The following is a 20,260-nucleotide window of genomic DNA, read 5'->3' as shown; positions in this document are numbered from 1 at the left end:
TCTTGTAGTAAATGTTGCCTTTCTGACACAGTGAAAACAATGTTGCAGTTGATTTCTATTCCAGCTCTTATTTCACTCTATAACAGGGGTCTCCAACCTTGGCAACTTTAAGACTTGTGGACTTCAACTCCCAGAATCCCTCAGCCAGCAAAGCAAAGCTGGCTGAGGGATTCTGGGAGTTGAAGTCCACAAATCTTAAAGTTGCCAAGGTTGGAGACCCCTGCTCTATAACAGTGGTATTGAACCCATGACACTTGTGTCATAGGTGACACATCATTTCATTTTTGGTGACCTTTCAAGCCTTCAGACTCTCTGAAAGGGGATGTATGATATGCCAGCAAAGTCAAGTTTAGACATTTTTTGAATTTGACATGCTGAGCCCAAACGATTTGCCATCACTGCCCTAGAAGAAAAGAGGAAAACAAATCCCCCTCCCTGAACTGCATAATTCTGATATAGCCAACTGTTTTTACAGGTTTCCCACAGTAAGGTATATAAATATAAACAATATCTCAACTATGCATTTGATAAAGACGGCCTAAGTATATTTAGCTGAAATAATTTCCAGTTTATTCAAATAAAGTACATTTATCCAAGCATGTACATTCAACATAGAACATTTCCAGAAACAGTTACAGTCCATTTTCCATTCACAGTTTTTTAGTGCAAAGCACTAAAAGGCCAAACATGTATTCATAAAAGAATATTTTTTTATTTATGATCAACATTTTTAGATATATTTTGTACAAAAGGTTTATATGGACACAAGGCATTCCCTTAGCAAGGGAGTCAACCGGTATTTTAGAAACGGCATTTCTTCTGATATTCAGTATCTGGCAATTTGACACAAATCACTAAACATTTTCTAAAATTCGTAAAAAGGCGCATAAACCTGCCAAAAATTCATAATGGAAGGTGTGCTACTGTTTTGCTATAGAACTGATTATAAAATAGACAATAATGAGCAAGCCCCTTATAAACTTTACAAAAAAAAGTCAAGTGCTACCTAAAGTGGTCATTCAACATTTTGTGGGCAAAACAAAAAAGTCCTTGCACTATTCTTCTTAGGCAATAATTAACATACTACAAAACAAATATTTGAATATGAATATACTACAAAAAAAAAACCCTACTATCTTCACAGGGATATTAGTGTAATGTCTTTAGAAGAAATCACTAGAAGAAATTTAAACTCTGGCTATTAAAGTGCTTGTGTGTAATTTTATTTTTTTTAAAAGAACAATTAAAATAGGGGAATGTGGGTAGCTTGTAAACCTCCGTATGAAAAACTGTTGAATGTGCTAATCATTCAAAATCACTATAGATTTTGGTAGTACAATTCAGATTTAATACTTCCCAAAATTACTCAACCATGAATTGAATTTAAAGCAAATGCTAGATTACAATTCATTCAAATTATACTAAGAAAACTGCTCATATACATTCATTTATATATAAAAATATTTTAAGTACATCACAAAGCATTTGCTTAGTAGTATATCACAACGAACATAAAATATTTTCCGTAAAATCAGAATTAAGTAAGGACCACACCTATGAAGCACATGTTCTGGGTGGTAATTTTATTTTAAAATGTTTCCAAACTTTCCTTTCAAAACGTTCATTTCATTACTAGCACTCCAGAACGGCATCATGTAAAATAACTGGTTTTCAATTTTAGGTGTTATTTTTTAATATTGTTGAAAATGTTGGATAAGATGTTACATTGTTTAAGAGTCAACGCATTTATTCTCATAGTACTATTCTAGATTTTAGTGGTTCTAATTTCAAATATTATCACATTATTTGAGCTAAGGAGAAATACATATATAATATAAACTGTAACCAATTTCAAAGAATTTTTGTTTAATAGTAGCATAGAAATCAGACTTTCTCTGATAAGCTGGTTGCTTATTTGGGTAAAAACTGAGGAAACATTCAACTGATACCCATAATTCTTTGATCCAGTAGAAACTTTGATCTACAGGATAGGAAGGGACACCTTTATTAAAAATTCTGTGTTCTCTTTGCATCACTTCCCTCACTGGCTGAAGAGTCCCCCTCTAAATATGGGGAAAAGGGAAAAGTAAAATATAGGGTCAAAAGTCTAGATCATCACTGGTTTAGAGATCCTTTTTTTTATTTTATAAAAAGCGAAAACAAAAACTAACCAACCAACCTTTCAACCAACTTGAAAATAGCTTTCAAATGCTTGGAAACTTGTTTTACATAATTTTTTAATATTAATACCAGAATTCACAAGTAATTTAATTTTATGACGTTACCTTCAATTAAAGGAGCCTTTGCACCTGTTTACTGAGATACTCACATTTCTTTCTTAAATTGAAAACAGCTTTTGTCATAGGAATTTAAAAACACTATTATTTCCTTAACTGCCGGTTGTCCAAAATTTTTCAATTAAAGCAAGGTAATTTGGAACTGTTCCATGTTTTATTACATAAAATAAGCTATCTGATACCCCTACCCAGTCGAAATTAATTCTGGGGAAAAAAATTAAAATTCCAGAAAAAAATAACCAAGTACCAAAAACATTCCTCAAAGATTTTTCTGAGTGACGATCTTCTCCTAATACAAAAGGAATGGTGCTTTAAATGCAAAAGCATTAACTCTAGGGTTTAAGAGTTATATACCATTAATTTAAAATACAAATGTATTTTCCAAATTCTATGCCAAAAAAGTTTCCTAATGTATTAAAGCAACATACTTAGGCAACATCACATCCACAGATCTTTAGTTCATATATGCTTGCTGTGCCTGGTCAGTACCAATGAAGTGCAAAGTTAATTTTAAAAATCATTTGGAACTATGGAACTATTAATGAAATATTATACAAATACTAATATATAATATTAAACTTTGAAGAACCATGTGTGTATTAACTTAAAACTGCTTTTAGGTTCACTGTCATGAAAAAAAATTAAACTTTTTTTTTAATGAATGTAATAGTCTTTTACCATCTGAAGCATTAGATCTATAAAAATGTGGATTGCACTCCAAGTACCAATGGAAAATTTAGGCATGTATTTAAGAAGGCACTAGTATTCTTCAACAGACAAGAGCTTTAGATCTTGTACTTCTGCCTTTGGTTTTGTTGTCTTCTTCAGGTGAATGTGTCACATTTGCTTTATGAGTCTTCTTGTGATGTTCTAAGAAAGTCTTTTTGGCAAATGCTTTTCCACATTTATTGCATCTGTGCAGAGAGAAGTTTTTTGTGACTTTCACTTCAATGCCAACATCAGTTCCTTCATATTTTTTATTTGGTGAGTTAGAGGTAACGTCTTGTTTTGAACCATTCTGTTTACCTTCATCCCTCTGAGGGCTTCTTTTTGCTACCTTTTTTAGAATGCAGTCAATAGGCTTTTTTATTGCTCGGATTTCTAAACTTGCGGTTATCTTACCAAGGTAACGTGAAGACTTTTTATGTACTACAGTTATGTGTCTTATCACATCACGCTTTCGGCGTGTTTCGTAAGTGCAGAGGGGACACCTATAGAATTTAACATAAATATTATTTCCATCTGTGTGCAACTCAATGTGCTTTGTTAAGTTTTGTTTAGAAGTAAATTGGCGTTTACAGAGTTTACAGTAAAGCTTTTTAAAATCAAAGCCAACTGATAGCCTTGGCTTTCTGGGCTTTTTGAGACCACTTGTAAGAGACTGATTATTTGACTTTGATTTCTGACAGCTCTGTTTAACTTTATTTTTTTTAGCTGGAGTTACATTCTTTTTTCCAGTGGATGATATGCCTTTTCGTTCAGTGAGCGTTTTCTTTTTTTCATTGGATACTGCATTCTTTCTCTCAGTGGATAATTTATTTTTTCTTTCATTTGAATTATTTATTCCCTTTACTTCATTCTGCAAAGAACTGCAGATGGAAGGCATAGATTCTGCAGATTCTGTTGGTTCAATTTTCACTTTCACTTCTGCATTAGGCTTTCTCTGTCTTTTAGGATTCTTAGTAGAAAGAGTTATCTTGTGAACAATTTGCATATGCCTTTTAAGCATTACCTGGGAACTATATTTTCTCTTACACAAGAGGCATTTGCAAGTAGTTAAATTGTACTCAGCTTTTGAAGGCTTTTGTTTTTGTGTTTTAGCAGTTTTTGCAGAGGTTTTATCCAAGGATAAAGGCTGTCCAGGTTTTGTAGCTATATCAGGAGTTATAGAATCCCGCCTCAGTCCTCTATGAACTTCATCAAAATGCCTTCTTACATTGGCTTTTGTAGCAAATGATTTAATACACAAAGGACAACTTTTACCCAAAGTTACCAAAACATTCTTATTGCGGCCCCTTCCAGATGTCTGATTTGGCCTTTTTTTAATTTGAATAAATTTCTTTAGTTCTTCCATCTTTTTTTTATGGACTTTCCTAATATGACGGCGTACACTGCGTCTGGAATGAAATTCTTTTTTACACAGGCAACAAATTAATTGATGACCAGAATCAGAATTATTATCACATTCTAATTCAGGTTTTGAGCATGGGGCAGGTTCTTCTGAAGTTGGCATTATCTTCTCAACAATTAAGGGAGGAGTCTCTTCAGCTTTTGTTTCTGAAGTATCTGACACTGGTTTAGGAGGAGGATCTGTTGTATGTTCTGGTGTTTCTACAGAAGCTTGGTCAGGAACAATGTTTGTATCAGTGTTCTCCACTGAACTATCTGCCTTTGAAACATACTGAAACACAGCATTCTGGTTTGTTTCTATAGGTTCCAAACGTATTATATAATCTTGCTTGTTCACCCTTGGATACATAGCTTCTAGAAGATCAGTTATTGCTTGACTCTGTTTATCATTTATATCAGGAGAGTCTAAAATATAAAACAGAGTATTTAAATTACACAATTTTACAACTACCACTAAAAAGTGATTGTTAAAAATAACATAACACTAAAAAGTACATTAAGACAACTTTATAAGAGGGGAAGACAGCACCATAAATGCTCTTCCATAGGCATTCAAATGCTCTTCCATAGGCATTCAAACTAACATCCAGACTTTTCTGTTCTGGAAATATTAACCACTCTTTGTTCAGAAAGGAAAGGGTTAAGGTTAGGAATGAGTAGCTCAAAATCCCGTCACATACAGTATCTCACAGAACACTTATATATAGTGTGCAACCACAGGGTGTTGTTGTTTTTTTGAAGAAAAATTAAATTAAGTACCTTTCAATTTATTTGCTCATATTTATTACATTACCTTTGCCCATTTCCATATTCTTTAGAAACTCCTGTAAGTAAGACAGTAAGTAATCTTCTATTCATAATGTACAATATGGATATAATACAGATACAAGAAATTCTATTTTTAAGAGTCTGTATGCATATTTTATAGAAAAAAAGCTACATTTCAACAATCACTATCCTTAAAGTTTTTAAAGTTCTAGGCTAATTATAATAAGTTTTTTAACTTGCATTTTAAATTGTATACTGTAGTGTCTATATTTTATTGTTGCCTGTACACCGCCCTGAGTCCTTCGGGAGAAGGGCGGTATAAAAATCAAATAAATAAATAAAAAAATAAATAAAAATAAAAGCATTATCCCATTATAACTTTAAAATCTTAGGAAGAAAATTTAGAGAAAGGAAACTTACTGTCATCCATCCGAAGACTTGGTGGGCAATAGTATTTTTTATGAGTTATTAAATTTGGTAGCCCTCTGAAGAGACTGCGGCAGAATTTGCATTCAAAAATGGTATCCACGTCTTTTAGCAAAATATGCTTGAGTTGTTTAGTTCCTAAACAAATCATTAAAAAAAATTACCAGGACAGCATATTCACTTATCTAATTATCAAAAACAATATGATTCAAATGAATTGTGTGGTAATATTTCATCCATGCAAAAAAACCACTTTACCTGAAAATAGTAAGGTTGCTTCAACAATGTTCTTAGAAAAAGAGCATTGGTCTTACCTGATGCAGTTTTTCTTCTTCATTCTTCAGTTTAGGCTATACAAATATTCTGACTGTTATATACAATCTATCTTTTTCTTTCTTTCTTTCTTTCTTTCTTTCTTTCTTTCTTTCTTTCTTTCTTTCTTTCCTTTCTTTCTTTCTTTCTTTCTCTCTCTCTCTCTCTCTCTCCCTCTTTCTTTCTTTCCTTCCTTCCTTCCTTCCTTCGGTCTATGGCTGCCCCTCCCCCAGCTGTGAGTGTGGCTAGCATACAAAGTGATATATTGTAATGCCATCATGAAATGTATGGAATACGTGACTATTGTTTAACACAGTGAGGTCTGCCACCTGTTGTTTTGCTAGTTTTACTGGTTTATATATAATTAAAAACCTTATGTCATTTAAAAAGCCACAAGTAATCTTTTACAATAGTCTAGAATCATTTAAAGGAAAAGTGTTTTTTTGAAAAATATCATTACTATTACCAACAATAAAAACTACACTCTTAAATAGCAATATGAAAGCATTAAAAGCACTTTGATCTTAGAACGTTATACTATAATTTTCTGAATGAACAGTTATGTCTTTGATAAATCATATTGTTTCCTAAAAGAAGACAGATTGGGAGATTTTTGATCTATTTTGAGGAGAGTCTTCTATAATTGGGGTGCTTCATGTTTTGATTCATTCATCTCACTTCATCATAGGAGGATATGTTCTGCACCAAATGCAGATTCCAGACAAACTGATGGATAAGCCTATTAAGTGTACTGCAGCAATTCAACTAAGGATATCTCAATCAAGCTACAGTCATAGTAGGAACACCAGGTAGAACAGGCCCCCAGGGGGCAGGGCGCATGCAGGGAGCACACATGCATGCATGGGGTGCATGCGCTGGGGCTGCACGTGCTTTGCATTTTGGGGGTTTGGAGGTGCACGTATTTTGGGCACTTGGTCCGGAAAAGGTTAGCCATCACTGCTATAGAACTTATAACCTCTGAAGTCATTCCTATAGCCTCTAGTGTTTCCAAAAGTTAGTCAATTAATTAGTTAGTTTATATTTCATAATTATTAATCACTTGTCTCACTCAGAAAGGGGCTCTGGGCAATACTGTTGTTATGAAAAACATTACACAGGAATTAATAGACTTAATGAACATTAAAAGTTAAATTAAGTTAAATTAAATTTTTTGTCTTCATACTGCCTACTTTTTTTAGTTTAAAGTTCTAGATATACTTCTCAGACGACAAGTATCTCCTCAGGCCAAATAAGGTTGCACATGGTAAAATGAATTAGTCATGAAAGTATCCCAAAAATATTAAAAGAAAAAAAAAAGAAAAGGAATAAACAAAAGAAGCATACCTGATCGAAAACATTCAATAATTTGCTGGATTCCAGATTTTGATGTATGAAAAGGCTGCTGTAATAAAGGAGGATCTCCAGGTTCCAGCACACGTACTATAAAATATTGAAAATGGAAGTGTTAATTAATTGAGTCACTACATGAATGGTGGCATACACTGGGGTCTGAAAAACCACCAGTAATAACTAATTTCTCATCTCCAATTTCAGTTTTTGTTTGTGCTTCATGCCTTAGTTTTTGAAGAAAAGCAAGCGTACATTTTATTAATTAAGTATTAATCTATTTTAACATATAACACAGAAATTCCCAAAAAGACACATGTATACAAATAGGTACATATTATAACTGGGGCACACCAGGGGTGAGTTCTACTTACATTTACTACTGTTTCGCATCGTGCCCCCACATGTGCGCTTGGTCTACTCATGCGTGCACATGCTCTTCTGTGCATGCACAGAAGAGTTTTGATGACATTTGGGTCAGTGGGTGGAGCCTCCCACCGGTTTTACTACCGGTTCTATAGAACCGGTCCAAACCGGGGGCAACCCACTACTGGGGCACACAATTTATCAAAGGAAATATATAATTAGCTCTTTTTCTTTTTATTGATATTAATGCAACATCAACAATAATTTAGACTGTTTGCAAAAAAACTATTTCTCTCAACTGTAGAGTATGCTGGAGAATTTTAGCCACGTTAAAAAATATATATTAATCAATAATACATTTTAATAAAACAATCAATTATTCTACAATAATTGGCATACTGATTTACTATAAATAAATGAATCCCTTTAGTTTTAAATTCCACCTATATTATGTAAAATACCTCTGCAGTATAAAATGCTTCTTAGAACTCCTAATCTGAACCCTGTGTAGATCTAAACAAAATATTATTTAGCTGATGTACCCATTCTTGTACTCTTTGATCTCTCAGTGCCTTTGACATTCTTGATCCCAATATCCTTGTGAGCTGGACCTGCCAGTTGGAAACTGGGGGCACCGTTTTGTGGTGGTTCTCTTTCTTCTCTTTCTCTGTGGCTAATTCCAATCAGTGTTGGTTGAGATGACTGATCACTCCCTGCCCCTCCTTTATAGGCTGTAGGTTTTATTCTCTCCCCTCCTTTTCAATATCTCCATGAAACCACTGGATGAGGCTGTATGCAGTTGGGGTATAGCAATAGCAGTAGCACTTAGACTTACGTGTATATACCACTTCACAGTGCTTTTCAGCCCTCTCTAAGTGGTTCACAGAGTCTGCATATTGCCCCCAACAATCTGGGTCCTCATTTTACCCACCTTGGAAAGATGAAAGGCTGAGTTAACCTTATCATATCATACCATACCATCAGCATACGGATATGGTATCATCAGTATGCTGATTATATCCAATTATATCTTTTGCCCCTGGGCCAGCCAAGTGAGGCAATTAAGGCTAGGTTTAGATGGAGAACATTCTCTGATTTAAAACTATGTGGTTATGATTTTGAAGTTAGTAATACATCAGATATTAATACATAATGGCTAGAATGTTGCCTTAGAATATACAATAAAATTTACATGAATTTTTCAATTCTTGGAACAATATACAAGGTGTATAATATTTAAATTATAATATTTAATGTTTATTATATTTTATTTATTCTAATTTAAATGTTTGAATTTGCTGCCATTTTTTTCTAAACTCTTCCTTACTAATTTGATATGTGACCTTTGAATGTTCCTAAGTAATATTTTCTCTGAAAAGAAAATTAATAAAAGCACATTGGAATTTGAATATGGGGTTTGACTGTTGGTATACTCTGTTATGGTATCTCGTCAGCAATAAGGTTATGCAATGTTTCAACTAGACACAACTAGACAACTAGACAACAACTAGACACAACTAGACACAAGAACAGTTTTTCCCCGAAGGCCATCACACTGCTAAACAAATAATTCCCTCAACACTGTCAAACTATTTACTAAATCTGCACTACTATTAATCTTCTCATTGTTCCCATCACCAATCTCTTTCCACTTATGACTGTGACTGTAACTTTGTTGCTGGTAATCCTTATGATTTATATTGATATTGATTGTTCCTGATTGCTTATTTGTACCCTATGATTATCATTAAGTGTTGTATCATTAAGTGTTAATTTTGTACCCTATGACCATCATTTGTGTTGTAAATGTTGTACCTCGATGAAGGTATCTTTTCTTTTATGTACACTGAGAGCATATGCACCAAGACAAATTCCTTGTGTGTCCAATCACACTTGGCCAATAAAAATTCTATTCTATTCTATGCAAATATGATTCTCATAATACTTCAGAATGTATTACAATGCTTCATATATAATGACATGAATGTAACACATCCCTGCATTTCCTTGAAACTGCTGTGTCTTTCCTAGGGTCATGTGTCAAACTAGCCAAAGAACAATGTAGCACAGCTAAAGTCCAATTGTTTTTTCTTATATCATATAGACAGAATCTTTCCAGACTAAATCTATATTATCCTGGGAAAGGCTATCTTAAATCTCCCTTTTTCCACAATCCAGCTTCAAACTATGTTGTCCCTTTTCTAGCCCCCTTCTTTGAAATGTGCTATCTCCTTCCTGATAACTTTCTGCAGTTACTGTAGTCCTTCACATCACCTCTTTCTTCGAAGACACATTCTATCACATCATGTGACAGGTGCAGAGATAAATTATGTGGACCTTTGGAAAAGTGGACAGAGAGGTCCTACATCTGTTCTCTCAAATGTTTAAGAGCACCTTTTAAAAAATTAATATAAAGTCTTGCACTGCCTATTCAGCCATAAAACTGACCAAAATCAAGAACTTTTCCCTCGAGTATATAGATATTTACTTGGGAGAAAGCTAGCTGAAAACAATGACACAATTCCTTCGGTCAGCATGAATAGATAGGCAATAGCTATATTTATAAAAATTATTCCATAGATTCTCCAACTGAATGGAGCATATACTCTAACATTAAGTGTGTTTGTGTGTTCATAGAACATGCATACACACACACACAAAACCTTCCTTCTTTAGCTTCAACAAAAATTTGAAAAATTGTTTCTAAAATATATGCATATATACTAAATAAGGTAAAGGTTCCCCTCGCACATACATGCTAGTCGTTCCCGACTCTAGGGGACGGTGCTCATCTCCATTTCAAAGCCGAAGATCCAGCGCTGTCCGAAGACGTCTCCATGGTCATGTGACCGGTATGACTCAACGCCAAAGGCACACGGAACGCTGTTACCTTCCCACCAAAGATAGTCCCTATTTTTTCTACTTGCATTTTTACGTGCTTTCAAAACTGCTAAGTTGGCAGAAGCTGGGACTAGTAACGGGAACTCACCCCGTTACACGGCAGCAACCTTTCGATCGACAGCTCAGCTGTCTTAGCCCGAGCCACCGCGTCCCTTCCATATACTAAATACTCAGTATCAAATTGAATTATAAAGGTATACAGCTATTTTAGCCTGAAAATCATATTTATGTTTTATTATATTTCAGTACATAAAATATTGTTACGTACTTATATATCAATCTATTTATTTACAAAAACTGTTCCATATGTATTGGAACGCTGATCAGTTTGGTCTAGTAGTTAAGGCACCAAACTAGAAAGCAGAAGACTGAGTTCTAATCCCATTTTAGCCATGGAAGCAAGCTGGGTGACTGTGAGCCAGTCTCTCTTTCTCAGCCCACTCATTTCACAGGGCTGTTGCTATGGGAAAATTGTAAGAGGATATGTTTGCCACCTTGAGTTATTTGTTAAAATAATAAAGGCATGGTACAAATAAATAAAATAAACTACACATTTTGCTTATTGTCAAGTCCAGACACATTGTCAAGTTCAACGTGCGTTGAAAACATTTCTGTTTCATCGCGCAGGACTGGCCTAATGGCTTTTAATGGTTTTAAATGGGGTTTTTATTGGTTTTAAATGGTCTAGCCAACTTTGAATTTTTGCTTTTAAATTGGTTTTTAACTTTTATATTGATTGTTTTATTTTGGCTGTAAACCGCCCTGAGTCCTTCGGGAGAAGGGCGGTATAGAAATTTAAATAATAAATAAATAAATAAATAAATAAATAAACAAACATGCTACATCTAAACAATTTCATGTAACATTAATATATTTTACCCAAGCATTTTACAGAAAATAAAACTTAATATGTGAAGAATACAAAAATTGCAAAAGTGGAAATTTTAGTATTAAAACAATACTATTACCTGGTTCACAGCATCCATGATGGTGGTCAGTCTGACAGTACTTGTCTCTAAGAGGCATTTTCTACATCAATAACTTGCTTTCCTTCTACATTCAGTAGATAGTTTCTGATAAAATAAACCAATATTGTTTTACATGGTAATTTATCAAACCAATAGTCTGAAAAATCAATTGTGGATATGGAACATACTTTCAGACATGCAAAAATAAATTCAAGCTATGATTGCGTGCATGCAGAAGCACACACACACACATTTTAGTACATCAAAAAGATACCCTTAAAGAGTTATAGCTTATATAACTGTTACAATTAGAAGCTGTTGCATCAATTTGCTTCTGAACCAAATTTTGTAACACAACTTGTCACTCCTGATTCAAATTAAATGAGTCTAATTTATGCCCTGTCTATAGCCCCTTCTCTTTTATCTCAGATCTGCCTGTCAGTTTCAAACCTACTTAGCTTAGTGATGGAGCCAACGATGGCTTTCAAATGGCAAAAGAACCACAGAAAAAACAAAAGTTAGAAAATATACAGTCCTAAAACAGCTTTTACATTTCCTAAAGGCCCAGACAGTGCTGTGGCTGCTTGCAGTTATCGTAATTGCCACCCAAGGAGGACCTAGATCAGATGAATCAGTAGAATATAGGATTTTAAATCACGAGAAGAATTCAAGGTTATATATTCATTACAAACATGATATCTTATAAATGAATTCCAAAGGTAACAGGGTAGGCAACCTGCAGTCCAGATTATGTGTGGCCATTGGTCTACTTTCATGATCCTCAAGCTAATTATAAAAGCCTTTTTCTATTTATCAATTCAGGCTTTTGATATTGTCCAATAATGTTATCTGAAGTGAGATTCTGTAAGATGTAATAGGAAGAGAAGGAATGGTGGTATCATCTGTTCTGGCTATGCCATCCTTGCTGCAATCTCATCCATCGTTTTCATGTATAATGCATGTCTAAATAGATTATCCCTACAAAAAAGTTTATCACCTTGATCTGCACTGCTAGCATATGTATTTTCAATGAGAACTGACATTGATTAAAACACATGCTTTATCTAAATGCAAAATCACACAACAGATGACAAATATCAAAACAATATTTATTGGGATGCATGCATAAAGTTGGTTCCTATATCATCATGTATGAATACTTCTCCATCACGCCTGTGCTTTTCAATTCAACTTTGATAGAAGCAAAGATTCTATATATTATCCAACAATATCATATTAGTTGTAGCAATACTGTTTCATTTATTTCCTTTGTATCGCCACACATATGAATTTACATATACCTTGTACTACAAAGCTAAACAACATTAATTCCAGCACTATTGGAATTATTGCTATATTGGACTGAAACAAGAAATATCCAGGCAGTTAAATTTGTTGTGATTTATTGGGTCACTATCTTTATCTCAGCCTAACTCACAGTATCTTGTTATGAGATCTCAGATATACAGTAAAATAACTAAAAACTTCACTTGCAAATGATCCTTAATTACAGTAAACTACAAGAATTCCTTCAAAAATAACTAAGTCAGTTAATATAATATTGCTACTTACTGAGATTGTGCACTTTCTTTTCAATATGTGAGCATTTTCAGAAATTATACACTCATTCTAAATTTCCTATGCTTGCCATAGGAAATTTTATATCTATTTTTCTAGGACTGAGTGACAGATGGTTTTTATCTGTCCAGTTTGCTCAGGAAAACTGGGCATATTGTGGCTCTGGAAAGCCTAGGAATGTCAGCAAACCATAGCTTATCATATAGGAATCCAACTGACTTCTGAATGTAATTGATAACATCTAAAAGTTTATAAGTCATGGCTATCTACATAATATATTAGTCTGATCCACATAAAACATTAGTTTATGTTTTAAAGGCATCATTTAATATGATTTTGATTAAAAGAGTTTGTATTAAAAGCAAGCTCAAGTGCACAACCTCTCCTTACATAACTGGGAAAAGAAATAAATTAGGAGTTAATGTTCCTGGTTTGTGAGATCTACAATGTACAGACTGTTGTCTTTATTTAAAAAATCTTTATTTAAAAAATCTTTATTAAATAAATCATAAAATTAAATTATGGCTTGGAACTTGCTTAACCACTGACAACAGAAAACTCTAATCATCAGAATCATTGAGATGGGTAGCTTTAGAAATGTATTTATTATGACATACATTTTTCAAGCCATATCATTCACATGTAATACACATTCTCTGAATTATCTATATTAATATCATATGGAAAGTCCTTTAGTTAATAGGGTACCTATTTTCATCTTCTATATAACAAAACATTATGTAGCAACCTCGCCCTGCAGAATGACAGGTCCCTACTGCTTTTTACAAACAGCAGAGTATAACTGACCATGTGCAGAATATCTTTAGCACCTGAAATGGTGGGAAAGCTAAAATGAAGAGAAGAAGAGGGCAACCAGCAGCAAGATGGATAGGAAACCCCCCCCCATAAGTGTACCAAAAGATGGATCTGAGAAACTAGTTTAGGGACAGACCACCATGCAGAAAATCTATCTATGCGATCACTAAGGGTTGACAACCACTCGACGGCATATAAGCCATTATTCCTCACACACCCATTTCCCTTTAATCTTGGGACCGACACAGATCCAGAATCTCTTAAGCCAATTCTGCCAAGACTGAGTGACCACCTAAGAAAAGGTTTAAAAGAAAATACGGGGAAATGTCCACAACCCGATCCCGCTTAGCCCCCTTTTTTTTTGGGGGGGGGGAAGCACCATCGGATCCAACCCTAAGCCCACTTCCACCATTACGGCTTAATCCCCCTCAACACCTTTTCCCCCTGCCGCAGAAATATAGGCACTTCAACCGGGGGAACGCTTCGTCCAGACCGGGCGCCTTTCTCCCATCGCCTCTTCCCAGGGCCAGGGGCACCCCTGGGCTTCTCCTTTCGGGCCACCTGTCACTTAATCAGCCAGTTTCTTTTAGAAAAGCAGCAGCGGGGCTCTCTCTCTCTCTCTCTCACACACACACACACACAGACACACAAGACGCGCACAAAGTCTCAGAGCTCCCAGCCTTCGCGGGAGCCGAGCCGGCGTGGCTGTGGAGAGGGGCTGGCTGAAGAAATTCCCGCGGCCACCACACCTACCGAGGCTCCTGGAAGACGGGCAGCCGCCAGCCCAGCCGGAGGAAGAGGACCAAGGCGGCGATTTAGCCCATCCAGCGCACCCCGCTCGGCGGCTCTCGGACGGGACGGCAGTGCGCGCGGAAGGAAAGCCAGAGGACGGCGCCGAGCGCCCGAGGCTCTCCAGGCGGCGGCAGGTGACAGCGGGCGCCGGCCGAGTCCTCTCACGGGCAGCCGCACCGACCCTGCCTCCGCCGAGGAGGGGGGTGGGTGGGAAGGGAAGCGCTCCCGCGCAGCGTCCCGAGTGAAAGTTACCGTCGCCCGTCCCGCCCAAGCGGCCGCGCGACGCGACCCCGGAGCCGGATGGGCGCAAGGGCAGGAAGTGACTGCGGCCGCGGCAGGCCTGGGGCAGCGCAGCACGCATGCGCCGCACCCGGCTTCTCCCCCGGCTCGCGCTCTCACACAAACACACACGCGCGCACACCCCTTCGCGGGTCCGGGGCCACCTCCCGGCTCGCGTTCTCTTCCCCCCCCCCCCACCCTACAATACACACCGCCCTCCTCACATACACCCCCGCCCCACAGAGCCAATCTCGGGCAGGTGCTTATTCCTGCTCGAGGAGCCGAAAATTGAAAGAGAGAGAAAAAGAAAGACAAAAAAAGGAGGGGAAAAAAATAAAGAGAGAAAGAAAAACAAAAAAAGGGGGGGGAGTGCGCGCGCACACCACTTGCATCTTCCACGTGCGCTTCAGCCAATGGGAAGGGAGCGGCGCGCGACGGCAGCCTGCTGGGGGTGCCGCGGCCCCGCTAGTTCTCGGGGGCGGACTTTTTTGCGAGGAGTGGGGAAGCCGCCGCGGGACTAGAGTTTGGGGCAGAGCGCGCGGGGGGAGGGCGGCCCACAGCAGCGGCGCCTGTGGCTCGCGCGAATACCCTAGTTTTCTAGCTGCCCAGCCAGAGACCTTACTTACCTTGTGCGAATTCCCGCTCTGGCGTTGATCGAATAAACAGCCTACACACTAAGAGTTAGAGAACTCAACCCCCTGCCGCCGCCCCTTTGGGCTTTTGCTGTGGCTTCTAAGCTCCAGTTTAGAAAAGTGCTGCGAAGGAGTGAAGTGGGCGGGTGGGGGGACTCCGCTCATTTAGGGGAATGCCTTGAAGGCCGGCCGTTTTCCCGCTTACGGTTCGAAGGGCGATATAGGGACTGTATGTGGGGTGGGGGGAGAAACCCTTGACCCGCAATCCAGATTTTACAAAGTGCAGTTGCGGGAGTTTAGGATGAGGCGTGAAGGGACAACGGGAAACGCTTTTCAGAAGCGAAACAAAAGCAGCGGAAAGTTCCTACGCTCGGTCCGCGCAACGCTTTTGCCTGGAAAAGGGGAGTGGCAGCTGTCATACCGCTGCTTTCGCAGCCCCCCGGAGTACTTGAGTGGAAATTGGCGGAATTTGAGCCTTGGACGGCGGGAGGTCCAAAAACACTGTTTGTGCCGGCGTACCAGACTCCCGTCGGTTCTTGCCGCACGCTTTTGGTTTGCCCCGTCTTGTTGCTGTTGGGCTTCGTTGGCCGTTCTTGGTGCAAACTTCCTGCGTAGCAAAGGTAGTGATGTGCTCACAACTGCTGTCCGCAGAGGGTGAGAAGTATTGCATCGTTGCAGGTGTCTATAAAATGCCATATGCTGCATCCCAGTAATCTAAACGCGGTGGGAATAATGTTCGCACCCAATTTACGGCCGCAAAGATAAAGGGGACCAGTGCCTGATGAAACCTGGAGTTGGACAAGAATGCAGTGGGATAACCAGGAAGATAGGAAGCAGAGCTTCACTTCCACTGCATGGAAATCGAATGGCTTGTAAGATAAGTACAGTATATATCTATATCTATAATGGACGTCCAGTAATTTTATGCATTGCAAAACTTCAGAAGTACTGTAAAACCATGGAAGCAAAATATTCCTTGTGTTTACCTTGACAGTAAAGGCAAGAGGGAGCATTTTATTCTTTTTATTCAGATGATTTGCTTCATCTGAATAGGGTTAAAAACCACAGAATGTACAGAAGATAACTGAATATCAACGAAATACTCTTGCAATGTTCTTTTTCTCTTTGGAGGAAAGGGAGTAACCCTTCCAAATTAAAATGATTGGAAATGGCAATTTCTCTATTGTTGAGTTGTACATTGATTCTTATTGGGGAGTAGGTACAGGGCATTTAGTAGCCTAAGAACCTAAAAAAAAGTTGCATTGTGCTATTTTCTTCCATTATACTTTGAACTTTTTGGATGAATTTGTCCATTCAGCATAGTTTTCTTATGCTCAATAAACATTTCCATGTCTTTAGCATTGATTCCTATTGACTCTTCCGCAGAGTCTATTTGCTTATTATTATTTTCATGAAGAATCTGATTTTGGTGCTTTAAATATTAAAATAGTTATTCTATGTATTATTAATTAAATTTATTCACAATCATTCCGGAATACAGAACTTAGTAGACCTTGCCAAATTAAAATTTCTCTAGGGATTTCAGTCTTGAATCTAAGTGACAGTAATTGAAACCTATGAAATTTAATGATAGGCTTAAGAGATTACGTGTCTTGCTGGATCATGTACAATTCTAGGTCTGCTTAGATTGTGGGAGTTCTAGAGCCAGCATATCTAAAGGGCAACAGGTTGGGGAAGACTATGCCAGAGTGTGGCTTCAGCAACATATTTTGGTGTGGAAAAATCCCAGAAAGAAATATAGAAACAAGTAACTTTTGTGTAGTGCAAAGTATTATAGAAAGATAACTCTTTGATTTTTCCAACAGACTGCCAGAATAAAGGAGGGTGTGTGTGAATGAATAAATTGTTGTAAGAAATATCTATATTTATTTATATGGAATTCATTCATTCATTTATATGGAATTTCTAAATTCCATATAAATGAATCAGTATCATTCGCATCTTTCACTTATTTAATGATCATATGCAGCACTATTGGAATACATATATTACATAAAATACGTAGTTGGGCTCTGCATTATGTTTTTCCTTTTATTACAGTGTACATTAGGGTATAGAAGCCAAGTCTTGGCAGGATTTGCAGCCTGAACAGGATTTTAATCCTTTCTTCCTGTAATTTACACAAAGCTTCTTTCCAAACAAGGTAGATCCAGAGGGAAGCTATAAAATATCCCCCCCACATTCAGGTTACTATAAAAGCATACGTGATGATGTTTCTGTTCTTTTTCTTTTTGGTAATTTAGGTGAGTGAAGGCAAAAGGCTAAACAAAATGTTTTTAAAAATCATATGGTTTGTTCCAGGGGTGAAATGCTCCCGGTTCAGACGGGATCGCGTGATCCGGTAGCGATGGTGGCTGCTGGTTCGGAGGACCGGTAGCAAAAATCCCTGGCCCCGCCCCCCTGCCTCTGCTGAGCCACACCATCAGCAGAGGGTTTTTTTTTTTACTTTTAAAAGCCAGTTTTGCTTCAGCCGAAACTTGCCTTTAAAAGTAAAAAAAAGCCTTTGAGGATTCCACCCCTCAGCTGAGATCGGGAGCCTTTAAACTTAAAAATTAAAATTAAAATTAAAGGCTACTCTGGGGATCTCACCTGAGTTCCTCATCAGCAGAACCTTAAAAAAAACTAGAAAAACTCCTTTTAAAAGAGTCTAAGCCACTTATCTGATTACTGATCGACCTCATGGCTTTTCTCACAGCCCGAAAGCCCCAGTTTCGCTTTTAGCACGAGACAGAGCTAATCTAAATTTAGCTAATCTATTTCACCACTGAGTGATTAATGCTGTCTGGCTGAGGAACTCTGGGAATTGAAGTCCATAATAAAATAAAATAAAATAAAATAAAATAATAAAATATTTGTGCAGCTTTCTGAGATTTGGTGTGTTTCTATAGTGTTTCACTCTAACTACACAAACACACAAAATCTCAGAAAGCTGTATGTGGTATTTTGTGTGTGTGTCAGTTGTGTGTGTGTAAAGTGTGAAAGTTGGTTTTTGAGCTTTTTGTGGCTGTGTGAAGTGTGAAATGCAGCTGCTTTTACATTGTGTGTGAGTCAGTTGTGTGAAAGTTGGTTTTTGGTACCTCTTATTGTTTTTTTATACTTTATTATTTTTATTATTTATTGTTATTGGCCACGCCCACCCAGTCATCTGACCACCAAGCCACGCCCACCAATTAAGCCACGCCCATAGAACAGGTAGGGAAAAATTTTAGATTTCACCCCTGGTTTGTTCCAAATAGTGATATGACATTGAGGCATCCATTAGCATCCCAGTAACATGAGCTGAGGTGGCGCAGTGGTTAGAGTGTAGTACTGCAGGCTACTTCAGTTGCAGTTCGGCTATTCAAATCTCACAGGCTCAAGGTTGACTCAGCCTGCCATCCAGATCCAGATTGTTCGGGGCAATATGCTGACTCTGTAAACCACTTAGGGCTGTAAAGCACTATAAAGTGGTATATAAAGTGCTATTGCTATTACTCACCAGAGGCACCATATGACCCGTTTTATCATTTGTGGTACTCCTCAGATGTGGGTAGCCAGATAATTATTTTATGGAGTTTAAACCCTCTACTCAATTCATGGTCCTTCACACATATAAATGGATATATGTAGTGCATAGTCAGACTTACTCCAAGAATGACATAGAACAAAGTTCAGTTATTTGTTTATAAAATAACAGACAGAATCTTACCTGACTAAATGCTTTCTACTCTCAGCCTACATATTATATGCTGGAAGATTTTAGGGAGTGGTATCTTTACTCTCTTCCTATATCTCCTATCCAGCTCTGGGATGTGCTGCTTGCCTTTAGTTCCTTCTCTGTGGACATCATCTCTCACATGCATTAGCTTTAGGAATTATTCAGATTCTTCCCCCCTCCCCTTGCCAAATATGTAAAACACAGTATGAGGGCCATGCCATTATGCAATATTTGTATCTCTCTGTTCTTGGAGCTTATCGGAAGGTGGAGTAAATGTATCATTCAGATTGCGTTATTAGAGCCAGAAATGATTGCTGTGACTTTTTTTGAAATAATTTTAACTTTATGGGGAAAAAATTATCTGCTCACTAAGTTCAAAGGTCAACATAAAAGTATATTTATTAGATTGCAACTTTAATAACTTGAAGGTTGATGGAAAAATAAAACTTAGCTCATAGTGTGTTTTAGCATTTGTTGTCTTCCATTGAATGGGAATTTATATATGTTATATTCTCAATGTGAGATTCTTCTACTTTCTTTGGAAAGTAATGTGCATCATTCCTGTTTATATTTTCTGGAAGTTGAAGCTGAGCATCCGGAAGGATTCAGTTTGAAAAACGCTGCTGTAATAGCATACAAATGAAAAGTCAATGTAAATCAAAATTAACAACAACAACAACAAAAGAGCAGTTACAACTTGCAATAACTCTAAAAGAACTACTTATCTTTCCTTTGGCTCATTTTCTGTTGAAGTTTATTATACCATTAAGCTTTATTGGAAAAGAGTAAAAATAGTTATGATGAGTTTTTCCTACTTTCGTAAATTGTCTGATAAATAAAGCTTTACTGTAATCTTAGGCTTGGCAAAATATTAGCAATTTCACATAACTAAAATTCCAGATGAATATTATTGGTATTATCTATATAGCA

At 37.3% G+C, this 20,260-nt stretch overlaps 1 protein-coding gene across 1 annotated transcript; it reads right to left on the bottom strand.

Annotated features, from left to right (window-relative positions):
- Positions 1–553: 553 nt before the first annotated feature.
- On the bottom strand, positions 554–15,044 carry ZNF800 (zinc finger protein 800). The gene is made up of 5 exons (XM_058191256.1): positions 14,663–15,044; positions 11,516–11,620; positions 7,278–7,373; positions 5,616–5,759; positions 554–4,832 (listed from the first exon to the last, which is right to left on the bottom strand). The coding sequence occupies exons 2-5, from the start codon at positions 11,571–11,573 to the stop codon at positions 3,067–3,069; spliced, it is 2,064 nt and encodes a 687-aa protein (XP_058047239.1). The 5' UTR covers positions 11,574–11,620; positions 14,663–15,044; the 3' UTR covers positions 554–3,066.
- Positions 15,045–20,260: the final 5,216 nt, after the last annotated feature.

The sequence above is a fragment of the Ahaetulla prasina genome, chromosome 7, assembly GCF_028640845.1.
Source record: "Ahaetulla prasina isolate Xishuangbanna chromosome 7, ASM2864084v1, whole genome shotgun sequence".
NCBI lineage: Eukaryota > Metazoa > Chordata > Lepidosauria > Squamata > Colubridae > Ahaetulla > Ahaetulla prasina.
The sequence above is the reverse complement of the archived record's forward strand: the minus strand, read 5'-3'. Positions and strand labels throughout refer to the sequence as shown.